The sequence below is a fragment of the Artibeus jamaicensis genome, unplaced genomic scaffold (assembly GCF_021234435.1).
Source record: "Artibeus jamaicensis isolate MK-2021 breed Jamaican fruit bat unplaced genomic scaffold, CSHL_Jam_final contig_233, whole genome shotgun sequence".
Lineage (NCBI taxonomy): Eukaryota > Metazoa > Chordata > Mammalia > Chiroptera > Phyllostomidae > Artibeus > Artibeus jamaicensis.
The window spans coordinates 52,606,554-52,628,644 of record NW_026521486.1 but is presented as its reverse complement, the minus strand read 5'-3'; the positions used below and the strand labels follow the sequence as shown (position 1 = coordinate 52,628,644).

The following is a 22,091-nucleotide window of genomic DNA, read 5'->3' as shown; positions in this document are numbered from 1 at the left end:
TCCCCCAGCTCCTCCCCCTGTACCCCCAGCCCGGCCAGAACGGCCCCCGGGACAGAGCGACGCGGAACCCCGGGCGCCTGGGTCCCCAGCATGATCCTCGGTGAGTGGGCTCTGCAGCTCCAGCCTCCAGGCTCCTGGGTCCCTCTCAGTAGGTCACCCCCCCTACCCTCCCCGGCACCGCGGTGACTGCGGCCGCCCGTCAGCGACCGGTTCCCCCTCCCCCCTCATCTGGCTCCACATCTGGGGTCTCCTCTTCCCCTCTTCCCCAAGCTGCTGCTTCTCCTGGTAATCGGTAATCTAGCGAGTGGTAAAGGATCAGACAGAGCTGAGTGAGACCCCCTCCCCATAATAAGAATATTGCGTATTCATGAGGCTCATGAATATTATATGACCGTCTATGAGAAGCTGGGGGAAGGGGCTGGCCCTGGCCTGGTGGAGTTTTGAGGGAAAGGTTCTGACCTGTCTCCCCCCACCCTCAGTGGTGGCACTCCGACATCCTTCTGGGCCCAGGATAAGAGGGAAAGGAGGAAGTATGGGGCGGGCGGGGGGAGAATATGGTGGGTGTAGCTTCGAGGTGTATGTGGTGGGAGGTGGGAACCTGAACGCTGGAGATTAGGGGGCTGGGGAGAAGAAGAGGTGGGAAGCTGTCCATCCCAGGGCCCCTGCGGTTCAGATCCTGTCTCCGCAGCCATCCTGCCCCAACACGCCAAGACCTGCCCCTCTCTCTCCCTGCTCTGGCTGCCTGGGCCCTTCCTTCCCGGCTTCCTTCTTCCTTCTTCCCCCCTCCCCACCCCCGTCTCTGCCTGGTGGAGGAGAGGGGGGACCAGGAGAGGAAGGGGCAACAGAGAGAGTAAGGGTGGGGGAGGGGAACTCCCCTGAGGCTCTGACAGCCCTTCAGCCACAGCCACCCCATCCTCATGACCTACATCGAGAGGGAACCCCGGGGGGTGGGGGGGGCGGAGAAGGACAAATAAGCTATGTGCTGGACTCATCAGCCGGGTTCCAGGCCCCTGCCTCCAAATAGTCCCAAGGCCTGCTCTGTCCTCTGACCTTTGACATTTGCCCTGGCTAGGTCAATTCCCAGACCCTATTTATGGTGGGAGCCCCAGTAACCAGACCCAGACACCTGTGGTCCCCTCGCCCCCACTGGGGACACCTGGCTCCAAGCCAGTGCCCCAGGCTTTGCTGGCTTCTGCCTCAGCCCTCTGCTGTTTGCATCCGTAGCTCTTTCTTTTCTTCTTTCGTTTGACCGCTGTTGACTTCCCACTGTCATTATCCCCTTCTTCACTGAATCTCCCTCCATCTCTTTCTCTCCCCTTCCTGCATCTCCCCACTCCCTCTCCACCTGGCACTCTAACATAGCTATTCAATAAATGAAGGAACGGAGTCATGACTGACTGGTTGCCTGCCTCTTTCCCAAGGGTATCGCTAGCAGGGAGGAGACTCCCACCCATCTGTGAAGACTACCTGAGAGTGACCCTCAACCAATACAACCTGGTCTCAGGTCCCCATAGCACAGGCTCCACATTCCTCCACCCTGCGCAAGCCCTGTACCACGGCCCCACCCTTGGGCGTGAGGCCCAGGGGCAGCATCATGCTTGTCCAGAACAGGCCAGTGTGAGCCATACTTCCCCTGGTCAGTAGGACCTAAAGAGGACTTCAGGGGCCTGCCCAGACCAGACCAAGATCCCACCACAGAAAGAATACCTTGATCACCACCAATTGGACCTCCACCACATCTCCCCAGAGCACAGTCTAATTAACTCCCTCCTTGTGCCCAACCACCGAGGGGCAGGAAATCGGGTGGCCCAGGACCATACATCATAGTTTGTTGGGGCGGGGGGGGGGTTGAGGAAAAAAGGGGAGAGGGAAGGAGCTGCCAGCTTGGGGTCAGGCCCCACCCTCAGGACCCATGCTAAGGTTTTCAGGTTCTGAATGCTGAAGTCTACTGAGTCTAGGTCCATGATGGCCCTGCCCAGCAGATAAGGCCCAGCCTACCCGTGGGTGCAAGTTTAAGGTGGTGGTTATAGGCTCAAGTTCCCTGTTCCAGGTCATTCTTACTGTCCTCTCCAGCTGGGCCCCTAGCATCGCAAAGGAGGAGCCACTGAAAGAGGCCCTTTTCTGACAGATTTTGAGGATATCCCAGGGTGTTTTTTCCTCTCTTCCCTTCCTGGCCACCTTCTCCCTTTGGCCCTGCCCCCCACCCCGCCCACATCCACCCCAGGGTTATTAGGGATGATATTTTGAGTAGTTGTTCATAATCATCCTCTTGTTACTTTCATCTTTGACTTCAAAGCCTTTCCAGCCCTCAGCCTTCCTTTTGCCAAGATGGGGAAAATTGAGGCTGAAGGAGACCTGTGCATGGGACTCGCTCAAGAAGGCAACACCCAGGGTTTCAAGGATTTCCCCTCAGTCCCCAATATTAGACCTTTCTGGGGAGGTAGAAGAGGCCTGAAGAGGAAGAGAGATGGATTAGAGAAGAGATCCCAGTCCAGACTCCAGTCCATTTTCTCCCTTGGCCCCTGAGTCTAATTCCTCATGCTTTTCACCACCTTGGACCCTAAGAAAACTTGCAACTCTAACCCTGATACCTCTGTCTAATTTAAATGTTATCCTGGCTCATTCTCCAGACCAACACGAACCCACAGCCCTACCCTAACACCTTTCCTGGCTCATGTTCCTACCCAAACTGGGCCAGTCCCTGAGCCATCTCATGGCAGACACTCCCATTCTTTAACACAAGGGCTTGAAGCCTCAGACCCAATGTAAGATAGCCAAGGGGCTGGGACTCCTACCAGGCCAGAATTTCTGGGAAAGAAAAAGACCAGACCCCAGTAGGATGGAAGAAGTCAGCTGTAGCTTGGTGCTGGAGAGGAAACCTGAGTAGGATCAAAGTGCGTAGGGCAAGCTAGAACACAGAAATGGACAGATGGACATCCATCCAAGGGTCTGAGAGTTTACCCCCCTGAAGTTCATTGGGAACTGTCTTTCATAAAGCATTTGGCAGTTCCCCACAGAGCTGGGTGGGGCTGTATCTGTTGCAGGTAATTACTCTAATGAGCTACCCTCTGAAGTGACCTGCCCCAGCCAGGCCCCAGTTCCTCCCTGCCCTGCCCTGCCCTACCTGCCTGCACAAGATGGCATGCACACACACACGCACACACACTCCACCCCTCTTCCAAACCTGCCTGAAGCCCTCACCTAGCCAAATAACAGAAACCCTGAATTTCCTACTTCATTTCCTGTTTCCCCAGTGCTTATAATATCCATACCCCCCCCCATCCCTAGTCTACCCAGAAATGTGTAGTGCTTGAAAGCTCTGTACCTGGAGCCAGACACCCAGGTTCAAATCCTTCACTAGCTGTGTGACCTGAGTTAACTAACTCCTCCTCTCTGAGCTCATTGTCATCATCCGTAAGATAAGATTAATTTATTCATCAGCTCCCCTGTGGCATGCCAGCACTTTACATGGATTTGTTCAATCCTCTCAACAACTCCATGAGACAGGTACTGTTGCTCTCATTTAACAAATGAGAAATGAGACTGAGAGAGTCTGAGAAACTAGCTAGTCACCCAGCTAATGAGCTGGGCTCCATTTGCAGGGACACTGTATGTAAAGTGCCTGGCATACAGTGGCAACTATATCCCTCAAAAAGTGGCAACTTTTATTATTCTCAGAAAAGGGGTGGGAGAGGGAACTGAGTCTTGGGCTACCTGAAACCAAGAGCCCTGCTTCTGCCCATTTGTCCTATAAGCTGCCATCTGCCCCTCTGCCCACCTTGCTTCCTTCCCTCACTCCATCTTCATTTCACCCCTTTCTTCCCTCCTACCTCCCCCACCCCTGAGGGCTCCTGTCAGTGGAAAAGATGAGTTGCTGGCTGTAGGAAACTGAGTGGCTGCTACCTGGTTTCCTCGAGTCACAAGAAGTGCATGGAACTGGCTCTCTCCTTTCTCTGCTTGAATAAGTGCGCGCTCAGATCTTTGCTTCAGAGTCAGATTGGAGTCCTTTGGGGTTACGTAACAAAGAAAGAATTTGCTACAGGGTGCAACAGATCTTGATTTAAATCATAGCTCTTATAAGCTGTGTGTCATCAGTCAAGTTTTCAACTTCTCTGATCCTCAGTTTCCTCACATGTCAAATGGAAAAAATAGTATCAGCTATCTTCATAAAATTGTCAGTACCTTAGAGATTCAATGTGATAATACTCAACCCCGGAAAGGGTCAAGGAGCTGAGCTGCTGTCTCTGGTGCTCTGGGGCGGAGCAAGTGCCAACCCCAAACCAGCTGCTAAGGGTGGCTGCTGGGTGTCTGGGACTCTGGGAGTGCTCAGGTTTCTCTCACCATTCCTGATGCCACCCGGGGCTCGTTAAGGCTGCCCTGGTCTTGTGTGCCAGGCAGGCGGGGGTGGGGTGCAGAGAAAAGAAGCTATGAGGGGACAGACCAGAAATGGGAGATGGTTGAACTGCCCCATCAGTCTGTCTGTCCCTGTCTGTCTCTCCCTATCTTGCTCTGTTTTCTGCCCATTGTCTTTCTACCGCAGTCTCTAACTCTGTGTCCAGCTTTTCAGCAGTGTCCCTGTTTTTCTCTCTCATTTCACTCTCTTCCATCTCCCCATTGTTCTCTATCTATCCTTTTCTCTCTGTGGCTATGTCCCCCTTCTCAGTCACTTATTCCTGCTTCTATCTGTCTTTTCCATCCCTCTTACTCGTATCTGCCTGTCTCTCTCTCTCTGTCTCCCTCCTCTCCTTTTACCCCACCCCAACTCCGAGGGCATGACACAGGGTGTACAAAAAAAAAGAAAGAGAGAGAGAACGGATGGGCACAGGGTGTACAGACCCCTATATGCCCAAGAGCCAAAACCAAGCATCCTGACTTTTCCTTCAACCTTTAGACTCCTGGAGCCCACTCCCACAGTCTTGACCCTCTCTGGCTCAGGCACCATGGCTACCCAGTCCTAGCAGTGGGTGGAAGAGACAGACCCCTCCAGACCTTTCTGGACCATCTCCCTGCCCCCAGCTGTGCCTGAGTCCTCCCCACCCCCTCCCTCTCGCCTCCTATTCCCCTAATCCCTGCTCCCCCGCCCTCCCCTCTGCCCCACTTTTGTAGGACTCTGATTGGCTGATTCTACTGACTGGACTGGGGGGGGTTGCTGGCAAAGGAGAGGGCAGGGGGCAGAACCAAGAGAAGGGGACACTGTCAGGCCCAGGCCCCTGGGGGGCCAGGGCCAGGCCACTGCCTGAGGGCAGCAGTCACCAGAAACTAAAGGTATGAAAAGGGGCACACTCTATGGAGGGAACAAGAAAGGATCTGGGAGATCCTCTGCCCCAGTAAAGTCAAGGGAGGATGGGGCCAAGCTTGCAGCCTCCTGGGTTTGCCCTGTATCTAGGAACCCCTGTTGCTAGCAGGGACTTGCTGGAGCAGCGAAGGGCTGCCAGAGTTCCCCAACTGGTGGACTGGGAGGTCAAAGAAGGGAGCAGGGCCAGTGGAAGCCCAGAGGAATCCTGAGGGCCTTTGGGCCACCCCTTTGGAGGCTGGTGGGGCTCCTCCCATGGCTCTGGAGGGAGAAGAAGGTTTGAGTGGGGAGGGGTGGAGTGGAGTGGCTGGTGTGGACTTTCGTTTCCCCTTTGGTTCAGACCAAGGCATTCCCCTCCCAGAAGCCGGGTTGTAGTTCCTCCTGCTGAGCTGAAGCTGAACATTTGGGGTTAGACAGAGAGGCATGGGGGAAGACAGGAAGGTTGGGAGAAGGGCTGTAAAGGGGCCCCAGGCAGTCCACTTGCCAGAGCAAATGCCACTAACCTACTATCCACCCCCACAGTTATCGGAAGTTAATTAAGAATTACGGTTGTGACAAAATCATAACTCTTTGAGGAGCCTGAAAGATTCCGTAGCCCTACTACAAATATAGGCCTCAATATTCCCCTCTGGGCAGTGGAATGAATCACCCATCTGACTATTCTCCTTGGGGTGAAACCTAGCTTTTGGGATTCCCTGGGGGAAAGCAAAACCAGAAGAAGGGAGTGGCCAGGGGCTCAGGGTTCCCAAGTTCTGCCGGTCCAGCAGGCAGTCTGCAGAGGTCTGTGCTCTTCCTGGGTCTAATGGTCTTGGAGGAGGGAGACTAGAGAAAGGGGAAGTGAAAACAACCCAGAAGGGAAGGACTGGTCTGCACCCTCCCCCAGACCCACAGGGCACCCTGCTCCACTGCTCCGGAGCCAGCAAACAGGGGAAGTGTGTGTGCATGGGGGTCATACTTTTGAGTGTGGGGACTCCAGTTGGGGAGTGGGAGAGACAGGCTTCTATCTTCCCGCCTCACATAATGTTTTTTCTGCCCTTCAGGCAGCCTGAGCCGGGCAGGGCCCCTTCCTCTGCTACGGCAACCCCCCATCATGCAGCCCCCGCTGGACCTCAAGCAAATCCTGCCTTTCCCACTGGAGCCGGCCCCTACCCTGGGCCTCTTTAGCAACTACAGCACTGTGAGTAGCAGCCTGCCAGCCTTCTCCACTCTCCTGTAACCTCAGCTTTCCCTCGGACCCACCCTTTCCCTCTTTACCTCTTCCCCTGTATCTAATTCCTTATCTCTTTTTAGAATTCCATCTCCCTTCTAGTCAGTTATAAGTATTGTTGGCTATCTGGTATATTATTAAAATAACAATAATAGCTAATATTTGCTGAGGTCTTGCTATGGGTTAGACATTGTCTTAGGTGTTTCATATGACTCATCTCATCTAGTCCACCATCTAGAGAAATATGGAGACCTAGATTGGTGGCAGTGACTACAGGAAAGTGAGAGGGATTATAGGATATCCAGAAAGGGAATAAGCGGGGGCAACCATACCTATTTGTAAGTTCCAGCCCTCTGGAGTCCATAGTTGGGTGGGTAGGGTCAGCAGGTTTGGTCTTGCAGAGCTAGTAAAGTTGTCTAGATTTAAAACAATATGAATTGAGAGCCATTATCCATTCTTGAGCGGAAGAGTGATTTGGTAAGAGCAGTGTTTAAGGAAGGTGAGTGGAGCAGCTGGATGGAAGGCAGCAGAGGCTGGAGTAGAGTGGCCAGTTAGGAGGCTGTTCAGCAATGTGGGCCTGCAGGGAGGCCTGGAGTACCAGACTAGCCAGTGTTTAGTGATAGGGGCAATGAGAGTAGAGAAGAAGAGAGACGGGGAAGGTATTTCCAAGGAAATATTGATAGACCACAGTGACCAACCAGTGTTTGAGGGTTGGGGAGAAGAGAGAGGATTAGTCAAGGACAACTCCAGGGTTCAGGTCTCTGTGACTGGGTGGGAGAAGTCACCTTGACAGGAGTAGAGGGTTGGAAGAGGAAAGTAACCCAGAATGAGGCTGCTGAATTCCCTTTAGAACATGGTGAGTTGGCGTACCAGTAGAACATTGAGCAGACAGAATTTGGGGCCTGGAGACTGGGCTAGAGCTAAAGTTTGGAGGAAGTCAGCCTTATTCAACTCACATAACCCACCATCAAACCATATTCAGCTACAAACATGTACTGAGCATCAACTATACACCAGGCACTGTGGTAGATGTATCCACATATGCTCTCATTTAATATTCACCACAACCCAACCAGGTAGACATTGTTCCTCTTTGATGTGTGGGAAGATAGAAACTAAGGCTCAGCCCTGGCTAGTGTGGCTCAGTGGATTGAGCACCAGCCTGTAAACTGAAAGAAACTACGGCTCATAATGGTTTAGTAATTTATCTAAGTTGACACAGTATGTGCCTAAGGTATGATTTGAACCTGAAGCCTGTGACTCCAAATAGAGTTCTCTTAATACCAGTTGCTTCCTCTACCAGGGGTGTCAAACTCATTTCACCAGGGGCCACATCAGCCTCGAGGTTGCCTTCAAAGGGCCAAATGTAGTTTTAGGACTGTATAAATGTAACTATTCCTTAACAGTTAAGTGAGAGCTCCGCACTGCCACTGGGTAGAAACAAGGCGGAGGGCTGGATTCGGCCTGCAGGCCTTGTGTTTGCCACCTGTGCCCTAAACTCTTCCCAGAGAATCCAAACCAATATTTACATTGTACTTTAAAGTTTACAAAGTATTATTCATATATCAATTTTGATAGTAACCCCAGGGGGTAGCTGTGATTTTATCCTCATTTTACAGATGAGAAAAATGAGTGCTTACTATAAGCAAGCAAGGCACTGCTCTAGATATGATGAAGACATGAGGGTGAATGTGATATAGTCCAGTCTTGAAGGAGCTTATATTCAGAGAAGAAATATGGACATATGTGCAGTGATCTGCAATGCAAACCAAAGGAAGAGTTAATAAATATTGGGAAACAGACACTAACGATGAGTCAGATGAACAAAAAAAATTTTATTTTGAGCACCTACTATATGCTGGGGGCTGTGCCTAGTGTCAAGGACACAAAATTCAGTTCACACCCTTGGGAAACTCACAGTGTAGTAGAAAAAAATAACAAGTTAACAGTTACTCTGCAGTGTGAGAAGAGCTGTGTCAGAGGCATTTAGCTTGTATGGAAGCCCAAGAGGGTGTCAAGAAAGACTTGCTGGGATCAACCTGAGCTGAATTGAATATGCAGCAAGCGACATATGATTTGGGCTTTGAAGGATTAGCAGTAAGATTTTAAAAGGAGCCTCAGGGAACATTCCAGACAGAAGCAAATAGCAGGAACAAGGTCTAGAAAGGAACACATGCAATTGATTGGGTGTAACTAGAGCAGAACATGCTGGGGATATTTTCTCCCATCTAAATACCCGATTCACACTTAGATCAAGTCTCCAATCATTTCCCCCATTTTATAGATAAGGAAATGATGATCCAGAGAGGTTAAATGACTTGCCCAAGGTCACCAAGCTATTTTGTGATTCCCATGGATAATCCAGGGCTTCTGACTCCCCCAGGGTTCAGAGCTCCACTGCCTCTACGGGGGGAGGAAGGACTAGCAATTTAAAGCCGTAAGTGTGGGTAAGCTTGAAGAAGGCAACAAGGTCTTGAGCAGCACCAACTTTGGCATCTTACTGGTAGGATTTGAATTGATGTTATAAAAGTGCTGGCTGTGTAGCCTTAGGCAAATTACTTAACCACACTGAACCCAATTTTACCAGCTGTAAAATAAAATAATAATAGTACCAGCTCACAAGGTTGTGAGAATCATAGTACATAATCATAATGCCTAGCACAAAGTGAGTGTTCAGTTAATGTTAGTTGCTATCATTATTATGTTATTGCTATTATTTTTATCTAAGGAAGGATCAGAGAGAGAAAGATAGTATGGCCAAGGCCTCAGCCTTGGGGAATAAGCAGAATTAGATAGTGGGAACAGGAGGAGGCTGCAACAAAGGAAATGGAGGAGCCAGCCACTGGAGTGGGTAGGGACAGAACCAGGTTCCTGTAAAGGCAAGGGAGAGAGTGTGGTGGGCTGCATCAATAGTGTCAAATTCCGTAGGGGAACAAGGACTTCAGAAAAGCTGCAGACAGGCCTTTGGCAGTACTGTGCAGCAGTTAAGAACATGGCTTTGGAGTCAGGCTGCCCAGGTTTAAATTCAAATCCCAGTTCAGCCACTTCCTAGTTTATGACCTTGAGCAAGTTATTTAACCTCAGTTCCCTCATCTATAAAATAAAGATAATAATAGTACTTAGAATAGTGGTTGTGAAAATTAAATTAGATAATCCACCCAGAGTTTAGTACAGAGGCTGGCACATTCCAAGAGCTCAATCAACATTAGGTGGTGGTAGTATTATTATTATTTAGGCAGTCTCTCCCTCCCTGCACTAAGACCTCCTCCAGATCGTTCTCCTAACTGGGCAGTTCCTATTCCTTTAACCCCTCCCCTGCATTATGTGTCCTTCTGCCCTTGGACAGCCCTCACAGTCTCCCAAAGAGCCTCTCTCTATCTACACCCAGTCTCCTGCTTCACTCATCTCTCTGCCCTAAGTGGAATGGGAGGTGGTGGGATCCAGAGATAACAGAGAGAATCCCAGAACCTGCCCAGAGAGGATGAGGAGATGTCTAGGGGAGTGGGCCCCTCTGTCCTCTTGCCCGCCTCGTCCCCTATTGCTGTCCCCACTCAACCGCCAGAGGGCAGCAAGTGCACGAAGTATAAATTCTTAGGGAACCTGGTTCTCCCGCAGGTGGCGGGCGGGGAAAGGAGGTAGGAAGAGGTTAGGAATAAGATCTCCAGCCTGAGATCGGTTCTGCCCTGGGCGCCCGCAGCTCCAAACGTTCAGAAGAGTCACTGAGAGAGCACTGCCTGACACCTAGCTACCTACTCGGTTTCCCATCCCTAGTAGAGAAAGTGGCATGTAAAAGGGCACAGGGCCCATGGGCAGAGAGCAGGGAAAGGGTCGTCTGGGGACTCAGAAGAGAGGCTGTCAGCAGAGGAGAGAGGGTCAGAGAGGAAAGGATGAAAGCAAAATGTCCGAGCTAGAGAAACATGGTCGTCCATAGGATTGGTGGGTACACTATACTCAGCAAGGGTCCCCAGCTGAGGAAAGCCAAGGTCATCTAGTCAATGCCCCATCTCCAGACCGACGGGCCCCTCACACCAAGACTAGGTTTTCCCTGAAACAAGTGTCTGGACATAGACTCTCCCTCCTCTTTTTCGCCCTAGCCCCTCTCTCTACCCGTGATAGACTCCTTCTGTCCGGCCCCGCCCACGGCCCGCCCTCGGCCCCGCCTCCGGGGCGGGGCGGGGCCGGGCCGGCACCGCCTCCCCTTCTCCGGGCCGGCCCGGCCGCACAGCCCCGAGCCACCCGGGCAACGAGAGCCTCTTTCCTGGCCTCCCTGGCCCGGCCAGGCTTGAGGCCCCCGCCCGGGTCCGCCACCTCAGGTCATGGAGCCGCGGCCCCCGGGGTCCCGCAGGGTAAGCCACCCGTTCCTTCCTCTCTCCCTGGCTACCGCTGCTGCCGCAGCGCCCCCCACCCCCACCCCATCCCCGCCCGCCCCTGCGGGGCTGACTACCTCTCCCTTCGCTGGCCCTCGGGTTATCTGGCCCATCCCCCACAACTGGCGCGGCTCCATCCAATCTCTCCATCCCAGCTGGCACCCTCAGACTGCTGCCACCATACTTGGGTACCCCAGACTCTGTTTCCCAGATCCTTGGAGTACCCCAAATCTTCAGACATCCCGTCAGGTCTTACACCTACCCTGAAATCACCATGCCGCTCAGATCCCTCATATCCAGCTCTGACCCCATCCCAGCCTCTCCTTCCCAACATCCCTCCCCCACCAGCTTCCACCTGCTCTTTAGACACCCCCTAGCTCCCTCTCTTTCCTATTTCTATCTGCCCTGTCCCTCAGGTCTCATCACTAAGATACCACCCCCTTCCCTTTTTGCCTGTATTTTGGGGGATGGGGAAGTGAGTGTTCAAACAAGGGGCAGCAGATACCATCAGATAAAGGGCAATGGAAGGAAATATAATCATAGCCCCCCCCCTCGGTGTTCCTGATCTGGTTTCCCCCTTCCCTCCCCCCTTGCCCTTCCTGATTCATTATGCCCCAGCTTCAGGGAGCAATTCCCCTTCATGTCTGCTGTTGGAGGACCAGTGGAAGGGGACCATTTTATGGACCTCTCCAGGCAGTTCCTAGGCCAAAATCCCAGGGAAGGGGCTCTGGAGTGGAATGGGCTCTGGGAAGTGTTAGCCTCCTCCCATCCCCAGAGAGCCCTCATCTAGGTCACCAGGGCCTCTTGACCTTGGCCTGAAGCAGCACTTCAGTAGCTCACATTCCACCTGCACAGGGATTGGGCCAGGAGCCCTCAGTTCAGCCCGGTGTCTCCTCAGTTCCTGGAGGAGAGGGTGGGAAGGACCCACCTGACTGGGTTGATGCCCTCTTCCCCGCCCTCCCCCACCCGTAGTTTGTATTTATGGGCTTAAACCTGAGGAGGGGGTTGTGCAAGAGAAAAGGTTATAACCCTGGAGGAAGGACACAAGTAGGGCAGGGGCCATTCTCAGGGGATGGATGTTGGGATGGACAGTCCACAAGTCATCCTCAGGGCACTGGGTCCTCAGTCACTCAGGGGAGCAGGCTGGGGTGATGGGGTGGGGCACAGAGAATCAGAAGCCTTTGCTCTCCTCTCTCCATCCCACTACTCTCTCCCTATTATTCTAATCTACTTAGGTTTCCCGGCCCAGATTGGGTTTCTATTTGAGCCGAATTCCATTCCTCACACAGCATGTGAGGAAGCCCAGGGACTGAGGGGAACCCTGGGGCAGAGTCGAGGGGGGTCTCTGAATAGAAAGGACCAAAGCCTGGAGACTGAGAGCTGAAAGCAGTCATCTGTCTCCTTTTTTTGATTAAAGCTCGTCTCCAACTTGGTCTGTCTTTCTTTCTGCCAAATACATCATACATTCACACAGATAAACACACAGCTGAAGACTACTCAACCTGGGCAGTCACAGTGTCAGCAGAACCCCTGACATAGAAATGTTGATATGTAAGTGATATACACACAGCACGTGACACTCACACTCCACCCATGCACAGATTGATCACAGCCTGCCTAGACACACACACACAGACACACCCATTCTTTCCATTTGGCTGTCCCTTGAAATAGGTCCTGGGCTTTCAGGGGGTGAAAAGTGAGTCACTGAGAGGGGCTGCTTCCAGCCTAGGGCAGGCCGAGAGGTTGACCCTTGTCTGATCAGTTACCTGAACCTGAGCTCGGTTCCTGTCTCTACCACTACCAAATGGGACAGCCCTTTTCAGGAAAGGGGATGTTAAAACCCCTTTCTACTGGGGAGAGCAGAGGGAAGATGGGATGTGTGAGCTTCCCTGACTTGAATCACCTTCCTCCCTTTGCTTCACATTCCTGTCTCTCACCCGATGTCTCACTTGGAACCATGAAGTTCTTGGCACAGGGAGGGGCTCAGTTAAGGAGCTGAGGACCTCCCCTACTAAGTCCCTAACACTGTTTTTTAATTGATCCTTCCACCTGGAAGATAAGATTTCAGCTCTAATTTGGTTCCATATTTATGAGAACCGGGCTGGTATAGCTCAGTGGATTGAGCACGGGCTGCGAACCAAAGGGTCGCTGGGTCGATTCCCAGTCAGGGCACATGCCTGGGTTGCAGGCCAGGTCCCCAGTGGGGGCCACATGAGAAGCCACCACACATTGAATGTTCTTTCCCTCTCTTTCTCCTTCCCTTCCCCCTCTCTAAAAATAAATAAATAAAATCTTTAAAATATATATTAAAAATGGTTAAAATGGTAACCATTTTTTATTTTAAAAAACACAGAGAGAGAGAGAGAAAGTCCAGGAAGATCATCCAGCCCTCCTCAGCCTTAGCTACATTCCAGGCTCATGCCTCCCTGGCTGCCTAGGGGCCAAAAAGGTCGATGGACAACTGTGCAGGAGGCAGTTTTTATGCCTCTAGGCCACAGGCTTCATCCCCTGATAGCAGAAGGCCTCAGAGAGAAACTCCCATCCTCTTCCCTCCTCATGTGAACTCTTGGCAGGAGACTGCAAAGACATCTGCTGACCCAGGGTGGGGGCAGAGACTGTTTCTAATCCCGCCAAGCCCCGCAGCCCTGCCCCAGACACCCTGTGATGAGACAGAGAGAGAGAGTTCAGATCTGTGGGTTGCCTCAAGCCAACCCAGCTTCTTAGGTTCCCCCACTTATTCCCCATTACTTGTTAGAACCTACTCTCTCCTGAGTTCTTTTACTCCCTCTGGAAGCTATTGCCCTAAAGAGGTTCAGGGAGTGAGTATGTTAAGATAACCTGGAGGCCAGAGATGGGAAGTTGGAAACATCTGTCTCCTAGGACTAGAAGCTTGGCTTAGTAGACCGTCTTGCCCCAGGGGCGAGGCCAAAAAGGCCTTAACTAGAGGCCCTAAGCTCTGAGATGCTTTGAAACTTCCTGCCAGTGGGCTTCTGGTGGATCAGCCTAGCTGTAGGAGATAGTTCAAGGTGACAAAGTTGGATCTTCAGGGTATGAAGGACCAAGACAGACTCCCAGGTTCAGGTTCCTGCTCTGCTATTAACTTATGGTGTGACCTTAAGCAAACCACTTCTACTTTCTGTCAAATGGGAGCACTGGGCCAGTTGATCCCTCAGGTCCTTTCTAGTGCTGTGAAGATTGGGCTGGGAGGGAATCCAGAGGGACTGAGACTCAGAGCCCTTAGGCATACTGAGGGACAGGAAGGAGGCTCTGGGACTTTGGTTTAACCCAGCTGCTGCCACTGAGGGGATGATGGACATGAGCTTGTGCTGGAACTCCTGGCTCACCCCAGCCTGCCTCCACAGATGGACCCTGTACAGAAGGCTGTGCTTTCCCACACCTTTGGGGGACCCTTGCTCAAAACCAAACGGCCCATCATTTCCTGTAATGTCTGTCAGATCCGCTTCAATTCTCAGGTAAGAAACCCAGTCACTCATACACCAAATGGGTGGCGGAAGGGCAGGGGATCTTGGGGAAGGACATAGGCTGGGTGCTCTGGGTAAGGGGCAGGGATTAAGGGGATATCAGGGGAAGAGCAGGGAATGGGGTACTGTAGAAAGGTCAGGGAATGATAGAAGGCACTTGAGAAGTCCAAGAAATGACTACATTTCATCATGAAATACACTAGTCTGCTAAGGCTGAGCCCTCCCTCCCTTAGGGACTGGTGTATCCTTGGCTCAGAACTTTTTGGAACACAGGTGGCCATCAGTGTCTGGGTAGGAATGTGGCCTCTGGCCCACTGGTCCTTGGGAGCAGAATTGAGTTAGGTTATTGGCTCCCTTGTAGAGCCTGTACCCTCTTTGACCTCTACTGAACTCCTCCCCAGACCCACCCACTTCCCTCTAACCTCATGGCTTCCTCCTCTCTCCACCCCCCTCCCTCCAAATCACACAAAAAGCCTGGTGCCCACTCCCTTCCATGGAACTTTCCCATGGGGAAGAGCCACCAAGGACTCAGAACCTAGGTGTCTGGCCTTCCAGATTTGCTCCCTCCAAGGCTCCCTTGGGACTCCTGTGTGGGTCTAGAGGGGGCTTTGTGAGGTGCAGGTTCTAAGAGCTTTTGGGAGAAAAAAAGCAAAGCCTCATTCTGTTGAGTAGGGGGAAATAAAGCATGTTCTGTTTCTTTACCCAGTTCACATATACACATACCATGCTGCCAGGCTCTGCACACCACCGCCCCACCCCTGGGCTGTCAAATCTTTTTCTGCCTATCCACATCTTTTTTCTACGCTATTCCTGTCTGGATGACCTTGTAGCTCCAGGACTGTACATTCTTAGCATGGGGTACATATGGTAGAGGGGGGTGGAGCCAGGACCAACCCAGCTTTAGGCCTCCCCTCCACTTCAGCCTCAGGCCTCCCCCTCTCCCAACCCAAGGTCCACTCACTGGTGGAGGGTGGAAGACCAGAAGGGTGGGGGCCAATAGCAGGCAGTCTCCCCTCTTTCTGCCCTCCCCATCCCTTCCCAACCAAGAGGCTCTGTTTTGACAGCTGTCTCTGCTGCTTTCTCTGTCTCCAGAGCTGGGCATGGGGCCAGGGTCCTCAAGGGTGTCTGTAGAGGCTTCAGGGAAAATGAGACCCAGGGGGCAGCAGTCAGTGAAGAGCTCAGGCATCAGAGCTTCTGGGACTCCCAGACTAAGGGTGGAAGCAGCAAAGGCTGGATCCGGGGGCCAGGGGACCAGGGTCTAAATTATACTAACTGGCTTGATTGCCAGGCCCCTCCCATTTAGAATTCTGTAGGTGTGGAGTCCTCCCTCACCTCACAACAAGGTGGGAAGCCTGAGTCAGCAACCAGGCCATGGGTGTGGTAGTGGGTGGAGCCTGGGCTAGGTAGGGATCCAGGTTCCCAAGGGACTCAAATTTGAGAAGCTACTCCAGGTCCCAGGAATAGCCAGGCTCCTCCGCATGGGGCTTTACATCTCACTGGTGTAGGGAGAGATTCACTGCATCCTGCTGAGACCACCCCAGGACCTATAAAAGAGCTCTGTGGGGAGAATTGTCAGATGAAAGGTGATCTCAGTTTCCATTTTCCTCCTCCATCCCTACAGAGCCAGGCTGAGGCGCACTACAAGGGTAATCGCCACGCCCGAAGAGTCAAAGGCATTGAGGCTGCCAAGACCCGAGGCAGGGAGCCTGGTGTCCGGGAACCTGGAGACACAGCTCCCCCAGGCAGCACCCCCCCAAATGGGGATGGCATAACCCCTCGTCCAGGTATGTCTGACTCCCCCATATTCTTCAACTGATTGTACCTCCTCCGTTCGTTCTTTCCCCACTTCCCAGAACTCTCCTCTGCTTTCATCTCTCTCTCCCTTAGCCCCCACCTCACCCTCACCCCCCCTCCCGCCCAAGGTGAGTCCTGGAGCCAAGTACAGTGATACAAAATTTCCATCCTGTCACTCCACTCCTACCCCAGCTCCTCACAACAGAATTCCCACTGTCTGTCCTCCCCACCACCCAGTGACTCAGAAAGGGGCGAGGGTGAGGCCACCTGGCAAACTTCCTCAAGAAAAAGGGAACCATCAAATCCAGTGAGAGGCCCCTTCATCTTGGGAAGAGGGATAGGGGACGGAGTCAGGATATCTGAAGGCCTGCCCAATGGGGCTCCCCTTGGGGAAAACTGAAAGTCTAGGAAACCCAGGCAACTCTCTGTATAATCTTGCGTAGATCATTTGACCTCTCTGAGCCAGAGTTTTCTTTTTTTTTTTTTTTTAAGATTTTATTTATTTTTAGAGGGGAAGGAGAGAGGGAGAGAAACATCAATGTATGGTTGCCTCTAGTGCATCCCCTACTAGGCATCCCTGGCCTGCAGGGAACTGGCCTGCAACCCAGGCATGTGCCCTGACTGGGAATTGAACCGCGATCCTCTGGTTCCAGAGTTTTCTTTCCTTTAAGATCTTTGGGGTCTTTTCTGACCCCCAAAGGCAACTCTGAGATTCTTTTTCCCTCATGGCTAGTGGCCATCTTCACGCATATTGCCAGCCAAGAAACTGGAAAGAAGGAATAGGAAGATATGAGCCACCTCCAACCTGGGATTACCATGTCAGATGTCAATCATGACCGATTACAGAGACCCAGCAGCCCATTTTCTCCTTATCCTTGCCTGTCCTTCCTGCCCCACCCTAAGCAGAATGAGAACCAAGCATCTATACCACCAGCTTGGGAACAGGCCCCCGTATTCTAGCGTGCGCACACACACACACACACACACCATACCTGAGCAATGCACTGAGAAGGTGGGCAGGTGAGCTGAGTTCTAACTGTGCTCTGGCAGCTTCTTAGCCTAATCATCTTTTTTTTTTTTTTAAAGATTTTATTTATTTATTTATCTTTAGAGGGGAAGGGAAGGAGAGAGAGAGAGAGAGAGAGAGAGAAATATCAGTGGATGGTTGTCTCCTGTCTGTCCCCGGATGGGAACTGGCCTGCAACCCAGGCATGTGCCCTGACTGGGAATCGAACTGCGACACTCTGGTTCACAGGCCCGCACTCAATCCACTGAGCTACACCAGCCAGGGCCCTAATCATCTTGAGTTAATTTAATAACATCTCAGTGAAATAGGGATGATGGTGGTGGTGGTAGATAACATTTCTTCAACAGCACTGTTCCAGGTGCTTTTTGCATATTATCTCATTTAGTTTGTGCAATATCTCTCTAAGGAGTTAATGTTACCTGCCCTGCTTTTGTAAGCTATGAAGTCCTCTCTAGACTGAGATGTGAGTGTGCTGTCTGGATTGATATGGAGATGAAGGATGTCAAAATGAGTAAGTGAAATAGAGGGAAATACCACACTGTGGACAAGCAGGTGGACACCTGCAGGAGTCAGGAGGTCCCCTCTCATCAGCTCAGCACCCCCACCACCAGCCTCCTCATAACCCGGAAACTGGATCGGCTGCTGGAGCAAGAATGGGAGCGCTAGAGTTTCCCCTGTACGGTGGCCAGAACCCAGTGCTGAGGCCTAGGGCCTGTGCATCTTTAATCAAGCCATGAATTATAGAGCAGCCCTTATCCCTGTCTCATTCCTCTCTGGTTCTGCTGCTTCTGTTTCCCTTTGCTATGTCTGTCTCTCCCAACCTCTCCTTGGTCATCCTGCCTCTGTGCCTTCCTAGAGTTCTACAGCGTGCTTCCTTGGGGACTGGCTAGGACTCTGGGAAGGCTAGCTGGCAGACTATTAGGGGGTGAATCCTTGTTCCTTGCCTCTCCCCCTGGCTAGGCTGGCTACCAGCTTCACCCTGAAGGGGATGCCAGTGGGGCTGGACAACCCTCTCACCGTCTCTCCCTCCCTTAGCCCCACCCCCATCATTCCCAGCTAATGGAGAGTGAGCCAGGCATTTCAGTCAGTCTCACACCCAGCCTGAGGCAGCTGGACCACATCTGGCTCTGGCCCAGCATGAGAGCATACATGTTGTCACAGGGTGGGGACTCCTGGGCTCTTGCCCTCCAGGAAATGGGGGTGGGTCTTCTCTGCATAAAGAATCTTCTTCAAAAGCCATCTGAGGTGACCCCTGTGTTTCTCCCACAACAACAGTTTCCATGGAGAATGGACTGGGTCCAGCCCCAGGATCCCCAGAGAAACAGCCTGGCTCCCCATCCCCTCCCAGTGTTCCGGAGACTGGTCAGGGTGCAACCAAGGGTGAAGGGGGGACTCCAGCCCCAACTTCCCTGCCTGGGGGTAGCAAAGAAGAGGAGGAAAAGGCCAAGCGGCTGCTCTACTGTGCTCTGTGCAAAGTGGCAGTGAATTCCCTGTCTCAGCTTGAGGCGCATAACAAAGGTATGGACTCCTTTACCCCCCACCCCCTGGGAGAGTGTCTCCCCTACTCCCCTGTCCTCATCTCACTTCTGTTCCCTATCTCCTAACTCCCCTAGCTTCCAATACCCCAGTACCCTCTAAGACCCGCCTTCCAGCTTATCTCTTTCCCTAATCATCTCCACCATTCCTTAGCCCTTTACTTCCCCCTTACCTTACTTTCTTTACCTAGGACTCTCCGCTGACCCCCCCCTGTGCTTGGGTAGGAGGATCCCCGGGGGCTTAGAAACTCCCCACTCTTGATGCCTCCCCTATCGTAATTGGGAAAGTGGATATTTGAGGTCTAATAGGCCTGGAGAATTTTTCCTTCACTCCTTACCTCCTGCCTTCTGCGGGTTTCAGGTACTAAGCACAAGACAATACTGGAGGCCCGAAGTGGACTGGGCCCCATCAAAGCTTACCCTAGGCTGGGGCCTACCACTCCTGGGGAGCCAGAGGCCCCTGCCCAGGACCGAACCTTCCACTGTGAGATCTGCAATGTCAAGGTCAACTCGGAGGTCCAACTGAAACAGGTGGGTGCAAGGCCCTTCCCAGAAATTCTGGGGAGTTCCCCCAGCTAAGCAGGAAAGAACAGGGAATGTGAATGAGCGCTCTTCTACAGGGTCATCATCCCTTGGTTCTACAGCGTGGGCAGGGCCGGGTACTTGGGCTGTGATTGCCATTTTTATGGGCCTGCCTCCTGGGGGTTGCTCTTTTCCTGGGGGCTCACAGGCCCCTAACCCACTCACCCCTGCAGCACATTTCCAGCCGGCGGCACCGAGATGGCGTGGCGGGGAAGCCCAACCCGTTATTGAGCCGTCACAAGAAGCCTAGGGGCGCCGCGGAGCTAGCGGTAAGGCCCTGGGCACTGAAAATTAGACAATGGGGGAACCAGTACGAGGAGGAGAAGGGGACACGGGCTGCTTAGGGTGAGGTGGGGTTTGCAGGGCCAGAGAATGACTTCTTTTTCTCTTCCGGCCTCCTCCCCTGACCCCTGCAGGGCACGCTGACTTTCTCCAAGGAGCTGCCCAAGTCCCTGGCTGGTGGCCTGCTCCCCAGCCCCCTGGCGGTGGCTGCGGTAATGGCAGCGGCAGCAGGTTCCCCTCTGTCCCTGCGCCCGGCTCCAGCCGCACCTCTTCTCCAGGGGCCGCCGATCACCCATCCCCTACTCCATCCGGCCCCTGGGCCCATCCGAACAGCGCATGGACCCATCCTCTTCTCCCCCTACTGACCTCTACCTTGAACCCCCCTCCCATTCAACGCCCCACCTCCAGCCGGGACCCAGGCCTCCGGGCTCCCAGCCCGCCCCTCCTCCCGGCACTCCCTGAATGATCTCTCTCCTTCCCCCCCACCCCGAGGTACGGGGTTCCAGGAAAGGGGAGGGGTAGTGGGGGAGGGGGGCTTCAGAAGGGGGGGAACACCCCAGATCTCAGGGAACCCCGCCCCCTGCCCTTCCCTCTCCCCTAGAAAAGGGGGGGCCGTCTCACCCCGAGCCCCCTTGGAGACACCCCCCCTCCCAAAAGCCATGTCCATCCAGCCCTTCCCCCCAAACCTAGCACAAAACGGGGTTCACAAGCCATGGTCGGGGTCCAGGGGGCAGAAATGGATTTTCTTGGCAATAAGCGGACTCTGGGACTCCAGCCCCCTACCCCAAAATTGAAGCGCTTCCGTGAACACTCCCGTCCTCCACAGGGGGAGGGGAACAGGCGGGATCCCTCATAAGCACTTTGGTTTTACCGCCTGCAACCTCACTGTGCCCGCCCCGCATCATGCTCCCGCCCCAGGTCTAGCTGGGCCCATCATGGGGGGCAGCACTTGGAGGCATCTCTGGCACTTGGGTGGGACCAAGTAGATGCCCCTTATAGTCCCTTCCCTCACCTTCTTCCTCCCCAGTCCGGATTCCATTCTTCTCACCAGCACCCATCGCCCAAGGGGTACTGAGGGGGGCAAGGTGTGTCTAGTCAAAGCCCACCCCCCGCCTCGCCTTCCGCAAAACTGTGAGCAAAAAGCAATAGAAGCCTCACCTCCTCCTCCCCCTTCCGCAGGATTTGCAGTCTGTAGCCTCCTCCATCCCAGCTCCTAGACCTCATGGCTGTCCCCTTCCACCAGACACCACAATACAGCTGGGGTGGGGGCATAACCTTCCCCCCCCCCGCCCCCCCCCCCCCCCGCACCGGTGATTTCTGTCTTGTCAGCCCTTCCAGCCACTGACCTAGGAGGAGTATGCCCCCCCCCCACTGGCCTTCTCCTCATCAACTCTTTCCGCTTGATGATGTAGCAACCTTGGCCCCCAAACTATGTCTTTCCCTTTTCCCTCTCCCTGACAATAAAGTCTGGATTCGTTGCCCTCTGTCCCCCAGACTCAGACTTTCGATCTTTGCCTGCTGTTTTGGGGAGCAGTAACATCAGAATATGTATCTGTATGGTGAGGGAGACAGGCACAGTAGAAAGAGGAGCAGAAGAAGGAAGGGGTTAGGAAAATGGAGGTAGGAGGAGGCAAGGTCTGAAGCTTGTGCAAAGCTGGCAGAGGCTCCCCATCCCACTCACCCCCACTCGGTCCAGCTCAAGTGTAAACTTGGCCCTGGGGAATCATTCTGAGTCCAGGTCTCGGATTGCAGCCACGGCTGTTGAGAATTCACAACTCCACCAGGCGGCGCCAAGGACATGAGAAAGGGATCTTCCCCTAGCCTAAGACTTTCCTGTGGTGTGTCTCAGCAGTCTAACGCGACAGGCCCAGACCCAGTCTAAGACAAAAGAAAAAATCAGTTTTGTGCCTCTGGTGGGAAACCCATGCCAGAAACAGGCAAGGCATGAAAAGAAGTGGGGACAGGGACTGGGAATCTGAGCTCTACACTCTGCTTTGCCCCATATAAATAGTCTCCTTAGGTTAGTACTTCCCCCCTCTAGATCCCAGTTTCCCTATCTGCAAAGTGAGCCCATTTGGGTCTCTTAAAAATTTACTGAGACCTCATGTATCCAAGACAAAACTGGGATTGTTATTTACATGTATGCTAGTATACCTTCTCATCTTGTTCCCTAAGTGTTCTGTGAAACAAGACAGCACATCCTTCTCTCTTACGTAATGGGGGTTTGAGGGTGAGAGAGAGGTCTCCTCTTTATCTGCAGAATTCAGTTCAACCACACACACTCCCAAAATTAGCCAGTGACTCTCTGACCCTCTCCCTCTAGCCCTTCTGGATGGCAGAAAGGTCGAACAAAAAAGGCTAGACCAGAACCCAGAATCACCATGGGATCCTCCTGAGCTGCATCATTCCTCATTTCCCCCTTTCTACCCTCTGAGTCTTACAGAAGAAAGGAAGAGGGATGATGATGGCTATTAAAGAGGAAGGAAAGGGGAATAGGGGCCTCCTGGGTTTGAACTGTG

General features: G+C 52.9%; 1 protein-coding gene across 5 annotated transcripts; it reads left to right on the top strand.

The window, feature by feature from the left end:
- ZNF385A (zinc finger protein 385A) lies at nt 1-21,060 on the top strand. 5 transcript variants are annotated; one of them, XM_037159665.2, is made up of 8 exons: nt 2-100; nt 6,334-6,470; nt 14,233-14,343; nt 15,974-16,136; nt 18,449-18,691; nt 19,070-19,239; nt 19,464-19,559; nt 19,707-21,060. In XM_037159665.2, exons 1-8 carry the CDS (start codon nt 91-93, stop codon nt 19,935-19,937), a joined length of 1,161 nt encoding a protein of 386 aa, XP_037015560.2. In that variant the 5' UTR covers nt 2-90; the 3' UTR covers nt 19,938-21,060. The 5 variants fall into 5 exon arrangements, with proteins under 5 accessions (XP_037015562.2, XP_037015560.2, XP_037015561.2 ...); XM_037159666.2 differs by lacking the exon at nt 2-100 and adding an exon at nt 5,151-5,265; XM_053661679.1 differs by lacking the exon at nt 2-100 and adding an exon at nt 6,195-6,225.
- Nucleotides 21,061-22,091: the final 1,031 nt, after the last annotated feature.